This window comes from Triticum aestivum, chromosome 7A, assembly GCF_018294505.1.
Source record: "Triticum aestivum cultivar Chinese Spring chromosome 7A, IWGSC CS RefSeq v2.1, whole genome shotgun sequence".
Classification (NCBI taxonomy): Eukaryota; Viridiplantae; Streptophyta; class Magnoliopsida; order Poales; family Poaceae; genus Triticum; species Triticum aestivum.
This window is the reverse complement of record NC_057812.1, coordinates 325,295,701-325,304,391: the sequence shown is the minus strand read 5'-3', so window position 1 is coordinate 325,304,391 and position 8,691 is coordinate 325,295,701. Positions and strand designations below refer to the sequence as shown.

General features: G+C 43.9%; 1 protein-coding gene across 2 annotated transcripts; it reads left to right on the top strand.

The window, feature by feature from the left end:
* Positions 1-4,091: 4,091 nt before the first annotated feature.
* Positions 4,092-8,276, top strand: LOC123154239 (DCN1-like protein 4). 2 transcript variants are annotated; one of them, XM_044573012.1, is made up of 11 exons: positions 4,092-4,289; positions 5,465-5,545; positions 5,867-5,951; positions 6,369-6,443; positions 6,522-6,558; positions 6,654-6,737; positions 7,132-7,192; positions 7,275-7,381; positions 7,478-7,543; positions 7,667-7,816; positions 7,995-8,276. In XM_044573012.1, the coding sequence occupies exons 1-10, from the start codon at positions 4,244-4,246 to the stop codon at positions 7,760-7,762; spliced, it is 738 nt and encodes a 245-aa protein (XP_044428947.1). In that variant the 5' UTR covers positions 4,092-4,243; the 3' UTR covers positions 7,763-7,816; positions 7,995-8,276. The 2 variants fall into 2 exon arrangements, with proteins under 2 accessions (XP_044428947.1, XP_044428948.1); XM_044573013.1 differs by lacking the exon at positions 5,465-5,545.
* Positions 8,277-8,691: the final 415 nt, after the last annotated feature.

The window sequence follows — 8,691 nt, the reverse complement described above, 5'->3', positions numbered from 1 at the left end:
CGATCAAAGTCGTCATGCCGTTGGCAAGACACAACCCGATCGCGCCTCCGATTTTCATAGTGATCTCTCGAGGAGGATGTGACTTGGCGCCTGCCGGAGCCGAGTGGGATGTGAGCTGACTAGACCGTCTCCGCACGCACTAATGCACTGTGGATACGATCTCTGGAGTGAGACACCACCGCATTCTGCGATAGTGTTGTCTTGAGGAGCGCCTGGATCTGCCGAATCCCCTCTCTAGCTACTGAACCAGAGGGCTGGATGGAATCCGTGATCTGAGTGGCGGCTGCCAGATTTTGTAGCGGAGTATTGAGGACTTGATACTTACGAGGCTGATCATTCGAGAAGAGCCAACGCTTGTGCCGACTGGAGCTGGGTTGATGGCGCTCACGATCGTCTAGCTCCCTCTGAAGCCGTTCGAGGCGATCGCGCTCCGCCAGGGTGGCCAGGCGAATCGACTCCATGGCCGATGCGTCAAGGGTCATCCTGGTGATGGGGGTGTTTAGGATCTATTCGTTCTTGCGGTGGAGCTCATCCCGCTGATCCCTGGTGAGAGCTTGAGGCACGTACGGCTCGTGGCCTGCATCACCGCCGTCAGTGTTGCCGTATGATGCACCCGCGCGGTTGTCCCGGGCATCCGTGTATCCCTGGGGTGTGCGATGCTCAGAGTTGTCCGCCATGAGAATTTCGGCGGTCGAGTCAACACTTTCGCACTCAAACTCCTCGGAGGAATCGCCGAGTGACCCGTCAAAGAGGTCGAGGGCGGGCTCGCCGAATTCGAGAGCCGCCACATGTTCTAACGTGGCTTGGATTGCCACACAGTGCTTAATCCAGCGCTGCAACCGCGAGCGCCCGAAACGCTTGTGGCGTCACACGATGGGAGGGTGAGCGGCCACTCTTACGGAGCCGAGGGCTGCCAGAGAAGGACTCCGTACGAAGACACATGGAAGTGTGTTGTGTCGTGGGTGGGCAGCGCCTCCACGTCCTGCGGGGCCTCGCGAAGCCACGCTGAGTCGTCGATGATGAACGAGAGGCGTCCCGAAATGGATTTCGCCGCCGACTAACATGATGATGGAGAAATCCACCTACGCCGTGACATTTTGCTAGACGCCTAGCCCCATGGTGGGCGCCAACTGTTAGGGTTACGATTTTGACAATGAGTACTAGGGGTACGAATAGGGGCAGAACCTAGCTACGACACAGGTGTAACACTCGGGTGTTTAATGAGTTAAGGCCCCTCTCGGCAGAGGTAATAGCCCTACGTCTCATGCCTTGAGGTTTGCTTTGATTTGTTGGGTATGGTTACAAAGGTTGCTCGTGCCCGGTCATGGAGGGGGTGCGGCTTATATAGAGTGCGCCGCAGCCCCGTGTTCTCCATGTTGCAGGGCATTAAATGACACTAAATGCATCCGTTACAGGTGTGATGAGCCTCTACTATGGCAGTTACAGGTAACGGGTGCCTTGACTCTGTTTAATGGATGACTTAGGATTCCTCGACCGTTGCAGCTCCCACGCCGCCCGCTTGCCTCCTTGGTCCGAGTGGTGGTCCGTCAGCCGAGTGGCGGGTGGTTGTCCGAGTGTCGCTGAGCCGCCCGAGTGGACTTCTTGATGTATGCATCCGTATGCTGGTATGGCACAAGGACCTACCCATGGTGGTGATGGGCCCCATGTGGGTCCCAAATGGGTCTTTGACCCTACCTATAATAGGTACCTCATCAGTGGGTATGTGGCACACCGCTAGGACCTGCTTGGTGGATGCATCCGTCTAGCCGGTCAGAAGGCCGTGTGTCTGCCCGGCCAGACTCCCAGGTACTTGGGCTCGAAGGTGCTTGCCCATCAAGGTAGTACTCACCTTCCCACTTGGTGAGTGTGGGGCACACCACTTGGGCCTGCTTGGTGGATGCATACGTCTACCCAGCCAGAAGGCCATGCGTCTAGTCGGCCAAAAGGTTGTGCATCTAGCCGACCAGAAGGTTGTGCGTTAACGTCCGTCTCGCGCGAGTATGCCTATGTGTTCAGGTACTATGTTGCTTTGTGCTCGGTTGGCTGACGTGGGATGGGACATGCAATGTCGGCTGCTATGGGTTAACGTTGTGGGTTCAGATGGTTCTGTAGGAGTTTCTTTCTATTAGTTTCCTTAACTTTTTAAGCTAATGTTTGTCTACCATTTAAGCCAATGTTTTCTCTTTTTGTTGTATTCATAGCCATTAGGGAACCAGGCTGTTCAATTTGTGTCTGTGCCATGTATTGGCTTTTCAGGTGCCGTGTTCGGAGATGTTTTTTGCAAGCGAGTTTGAGTGCAGTCCCTCCTGTCCTGGAGCACCATTGTTCTCTGGCCAGTTTGATTGGTCGCTTTTCTTATTGACCCCTTTATTGTCATTTGCTTGCTCTCCGACTCATCGTTATAAAAGATTCACAATTTTATTTTTCACATGTTAATGCAGGGAGCAAAGTAAGGTTCCCGCGACAACCAGTGCAACCTACATGGTGGTTAGCTCCTAGGAGTTTTTTTTGCCGAAGCGTGTCGAGAGTACAATGTCTCGTTTAGTGCAAGTTGGATTTAATTGAATATGATTGCACGGTGAAAGTTCAAAAATGGTGTGTTCGCTGCATTCGATCAGGGTCGACAGATGTGTCAAGTTTAGTAGTTCGACGTATTTTTTGATGAAGAATGCAACATTTGAAGTTTTTTGTTTGTTTGAAATTGCCCGTTTCTTGTTAAAATATACTCTTGGGTGCTAATAATCATCTAAACACTAAAAGATAGTAGAGCATGTAATGTTTGCTGAATCAAAGCTCTGACGTAGTATTCTACCTATTTTATTCCATGCGCTGATCAGAAACAAAACCAAGGACTGCTCGATAGAACAAGTGACAGCTGTCGTATACCAATAATCATCTAAGACTAAAAATAGTTGAGCATGTGATGTTTGCTTGCTAAATCAAAGCTCTGACATAGTATACTGCCTCTTTCTTTTCATGCGCCGACCATAACCAAAATCAAGAACCATCGGGTAAGGCAAGCGACAACTCTGTAGGATAGGCAAGGAATTAATCCCCGTGCAGGTTTGCAACATCGTTGTCTAGCATGCTCGGGGAGGTCGTGTGGATGGATAAGGGAACATAGGATCCGGGAGGCGTTTGCGACGACAACTTCCATTTTACCGAAAGATCTCATTTGCCAACGTGGTTGTGTTCTCTGCTTTAGCATGCGTGCTCAAAATCTAGCGGTGAAAAGGACGTTCAACCCAGATCTTTAAAATCTAAGCGTTCGGCAGTATCGATATAAACTCGCAAATTTGTACTCTCTTCGGTCCTTTTTACTTTACGTATTAGATTTGTGATTTATATTAAAAAATACCAACATCTACAATATCAAATATATATACTATGAAATTACATATTATAAAGAATCTAATGATATTAATTAGGCATTATGAATGTTAATATTTTTCTACAAGCTTGATTAAAATAGAGATGATTTAATTTCAGATAAAATTTATATATATGCAAACTAAAAAAGACAATAGGGAGTACGATCTTTCACCAAGGAAGAAATAGGGGCAGCCGTGTTGGTGCAGGTATCCAGGGCCGGCAAAATTTCATGTTTTGACCCTTTTTCGAAACCTATTCGAGATTTGATCCTAAGTTGAATTTTTTTCGAGATCTGATCCTTTTGCTACCGTCAGAGACCAGGTCGGTAGGGTCTAACAGCCTACCGCTAGAGACTTTGACGGTAGAAAACATCTCTACCACCAAACGAGCTGACGGTAGTCTGCACAACCCTACCGCCAAGGTGCTTGGCGGTAGACACGAGCACATACTGTGTTCAATACTTAGACGAGTTTTGGCGGTAGGGCATGCAACCCTACTGCCAGGGTCCTTGGCGATAGGCTGTTATACCCTACCGCCATGGTCCCTGGCGGTAGCAAAGGGACAGATCTCAATTTTTTTCCAAACTAAGTCAGATCTCGAATAGGTTTGGAAAAAGATCAAAACATGAAATTTAGCCTCCAGGGCCCGCACGGGGGACACAACTTCCTAACCAGGTCGAATCGTAGTTAATATAAGTAGGGGGGGGGGGGGGGGGGGGGGTCCGTTTCTTCCGCAAACTCGAACTCTCAACCGAGACAGCAGAGAAGGCGAGACGAGGGAAGATAACTCGGCGACCGCGCGCAGGGGAGAAGTAGGTACCCGAGAGAGAAAGAGAGGGACGCGCGACGAGAAGGTGAGAGGACGGGCCACCATGAGGCGCTCCTCCAAGAAGTCGTCGTCATCGTCCGCCGCGGCCGGTAATGCTCCTCCCCTCAACCCCCACCCCCACCCCGACCCCCATCCCCGCTCCCCTGGTTGTCTTCCTTGTTTCGTGATTAGGCTGCGTGCGAGGCCTTGCTGGTGGCCTCGGCAGGTCCCCGGTCCGTTCGTTGTCTTGCGAGATTCCGTGTGGTGCGTTGTCTCGGGAAGATCCAATCTTGAGTTGTCCTGTGCGGAAGCCTACGAGGTACGACTCGTTGATTGCCGGTATGTGGGGTTCGGATCGCTTGTTACGGGATGGGAAGGGTCGGGGTAGATTCAGGGTTTGGGAATCTGTCATGGTGGTAAAGAGAAGGAGCTGAATCCTGGGTTTGGATCGCCTGGTGCAGAATTGGGTGTGGATTCGCTAGCAGATTTACATTCGTAATGTAAGCAGATGGCAATTCATAGGTTTATTAATTGTGTGCCTACCCATGCCGAAACGCTTTGCAAGTAAAATCTAAAGAGCAGCTACCTGTTAACACTGTGTTCTGGGTTTCTGGTTCAGCTCTGCAATCTCCGCGGTGATTTGTTGTCTTTGCATCAATTTTACACCACTAATAACATAAATTCGCCATGTATCTTGTGCGGTAAATCTTTACCTTTTTTCTGTGACTACAGAAATCAGGTTAGTATAAACTACATATGGATGTATAAGTCCTTTTACAGATTTCAATACAAACTACATATGGATGTATATAGACATATGTTTGTAGATTCACTCATTTTGCTCCTATGTAGTCCCTTATTATTGGAATGATTAATCACTACATGCTGTCTTGCTACATATCTCAAGTGATTACTTCAACTTACTCATTTGGTGGTTAGTTTGCTGCTCCCATGGGGTTTTAGTGCCATTTTGTAATTTGTAGTGCTGAATTTTACCCCAGTAAATGTAAAAGACAGATTAAGAAGCTTATCTTGAAATTGCGTGTGTATACATAGAAGTTTCATAAGCAACTAGAATAGCTGCCCATTGGCTCAAACTTTGTCCTAATAGGTTTTCTTTTTTAGGTTATTAAAATGTTTGTGTATTGAACTCTTGATTCTTACCTTCTCTTTAAATTTGTTGTCGCATTACTTCTTTTTCCAAATGGGTTGGTGTAGGAGCTATCATATTCTCTTTTGAGGGTATGTATATCTGAATGAGTACTAAGCAAACGATTATATTTAGGTGAGGAACAAGTAAATGAAAAACAAAACAGAAAAAGAAAAGGAGTCAGTACAAACCTGACCAGCAGGAAAGCACAACGTGGTGAGATGCATTGATTCCTTTTCTTTCTGAATTACTTGTTGAACCCTATACACTTATCCATCTGGGTGTAAGAATGTGCATGTGCGTGTTATTCAGTCATTTGGTTTATGTCAAGCTATGTGTTGGTCTTCTCCTTACTTCTGCTTCTTCCACATGCACAAGTTTTGTTTGCACATTAGAAATACCAAATGCATAATTTTTGCTTGCAAGCTAAATTCTATCATATGGTATGTGGTATGCAAAATCAAGATACTGTATATTGATAGGAAACCACATGTTCCTTGGATCTATTTGTAATAACATTTCCATTATTATCTCCAGTTCCCACTAAAGCGGTTTCAAAGGAAATAGAGCGGATTGACCAACTTTTCTATACATATGCTGATGGCTCATCCAGCATGATTGAGTAAGTTTTTTCACAGTTTTTCTCAAACACTTGCCTGTCATTATTTTTGCTGTATACTCATGGTGGTCATCCTTCCATTTAGAAATTCTATGTATACCTTCCAATTAGGGAATTATCGCACATGGTAAAAATACGAGCTGTTTTATATGAATCATTGTAAATTGTGATGTAATAGTTGTCAATGTTATGTAATCCCATTCACGAAAATGTGTATTGGTAGTTTTACATACCATTTTGATGCAGCTAGATGTTAATGATTCTTTAATGCTATAATTTCATCTTTGGTAGAGACATCAGGGTTTTATTGTGTTACCCCTCCCCCCCCCCCCCCCCCCCACCACCATATTGCCCCCATTGTTTGCTCCAATGAAACTGTTGCTCGACATTATTCCAATTTTTTTTAACCTGCCTGAACAGCCCAGAAGGCATCGAAACACTCTGCTCTCATCTTGAAGTTCCACATACAGATGTTCGGATTCTGATGTTAGCATGGTATGTCACTGTTCTCTAAAATTCTTTAGTGGTGATATCATTTACCGAAATATCTAATGGACATCTATCTTGTATCAGGAAAATGGGCTGTGAAAAGCAAGGTTATTTTACTCTGGTATGCATTATATTTTTTAAACTGTTCAAAATGTTTATTGGTATGATATATCGCACTGTCTTTCTGATTTTTGACTGGTAGTACTCTGTTGATAGGATGAATGGAGAACTGGGATGAAAGCTCTGCGAGCTGATAGCATCAGTAAACTGAAGAAAGCCTTTCCTGAACTGGTCCAAGAAGTGAGTGTTCTATTCCACAAATATTTAGTAACTACTCCCTCTGTTCCTAAATATTTGTCTTTCTAGAGATTTCAACAAGTGACTACATACGGAGCAAAATGAGTGAATCTACACTTTAAAATATGTCTATATACATCCGTATGTGGTAGTCCATTTGAAATCTCTAAAAAGACAAATATTTAGGAACGGAGGGAGTAGTATATTAAATATATTTGAAAGGTTTATACTTTTCTAAGGGTGGAAATTACCTATGATGGGCCCTACTAGTTATGTTAAAACAGAATTTGAGTACGGAAGGCTTGTCATGGGAATGGAACAATGAGCTACCATTAAACGATGATACTTTTAATTGTACTGTAACCGGCTTGCTCATAACGTGTTCTTTACAAACCAGGTTACGAGGTCCTCTAATTTCCAGGATTTCTATCCATATGCGTTCCGTTATTGCCTAACAGGTAGTCACACTTGCTATTCTTATGACACATTTTTTTCCTTGATAAATACTTATGACTTGGTTGTGCACTTGTGCTTGCTCAGAGGACAAGAAGAAGTGTATAGAAATACCTGTTGCTTGTGAGTTATTGAATCTAGTGTTGAGCTTGCAGTTCCGCCCGCAGGTTGAAAAACTTATTAATTACCTTAAGGTAACGGTTGATTCAATATTTTAATTTATTGGTCCCATTCATCTAAGGGACTCGTATTTTGGTTGATGTGCTTATTTATGTGAGTTTGGGTTTCAGCATCAAAATGAGTACAAGGTTATAAACATGGATCAATGGATGGGATTTCTTCGGTTCTGCAATGAGGTCATGATTTAAACGTCAACCCCATGTCCCAGCATCTTTTTTCCCCTTTTGCTTCCTTTTTGTGTACAGTACTTAATAACATTTCCTTCTCATACTACTAACGCTGAATCACATTTCATTCAGATAAACTTCCCATCACTTGACAATTATGATGCAGACCAAGCTTGGCCTTTAATTTTAGACAATTTTGTTGAATGGTTAAGAGCAAGTGAAAATTAGCTCTGTTGTACTGAGTGGTGGTGAAGATGCAATCCAAATGTAATACTCAGAAATGTAAGTGAACTACCTTATCTTGTTACCCTATGACTTGAGATATATGGGATGTGGTATCTCTCCTAAAAAGAAATAGGAACTCCATGCAAGCATTTCTAATCAGGAAGAAGATATGGATCATTTTCCTTCAATCACACAGTTGCATTCATGCAATTTTGTTGCTGTCCTTTTTTTTCAGCACCTTGGAGAATTTTGGAGGATGCAGATCAAGCTCGTTTGTGACTGCTCTGTTCAGAGTCTGGTTTTAGAAATTATCAATCGCCTTGTAGTTTGCCTTTTGCTTTCTTTATACTTGATTTAAATACTTTGCAGGGTCATCATCTAGAATTTTACATTGTCATTCTCTATATTTGTATTATTCAATGGCTTCGTAGGTGTGTAGTTTTGAGAGCATGCAAATTTTCTGGAAGTCTTGAAAGAACATGTTGGCATATGTTGTTCCTCTCTTGCCCTGTTGGCCCATCCCATATCCCGAGAACAGATTATTTTACTGCTCCTTTCGGCCTGACGTGCATGTGGGCATAATCTACCTCGAGGCATATATATAGTTTTAAAAACCGCGCTAAACTGTCGGTCCGACCAGAAAAACAGGAAACTGGCGCCAAGTTTGTTTCAATATGTACCGGTCTCTTAGTAAAACCAAAAATATGTTCTAAAAATTAGGCAACCTTGAGGCAAGACATGCTAAAGGCCCAATAACCAATTAGGCTAATAACATTTCATGATTTATTAATGGTTTACATACAATATTATATGTGGTCAAAATTTTCAATAATCACCTTAAATATTTGTTTTTTTGTTGCAAATACCGATGAATCGACGGTCTGACAAGTAAAAACCTGAAACGAGTTTAGTTTTTGAAACTATGCCTAGAA

Excerpts from the sequence above, each read along its gene's own strand:
- LOC123154239 (XM_044573012.1), top strand. The coding sequence starts at position 4,244 with ATGAGGCGCTCCTCCAAGAAGTCGTCGTCATCGTCCGCCGCGGCCG. Across the intron at positions 5,546-5,866 it reads CAGCAGGAAAGCACAACGTG|TTCCCACTAAAGCGGTTTCA; the intron begins GTGAGATGCATT and ends TATTATCTCCAG. Across the intron at positions 6,444-6,521 it reads CGGATTCTGATGTTAGCATG|GAAAATGGGCTGTGAAAAGC; the intron begins GTATGTCACTGT and ends ATCTTGTATCAG.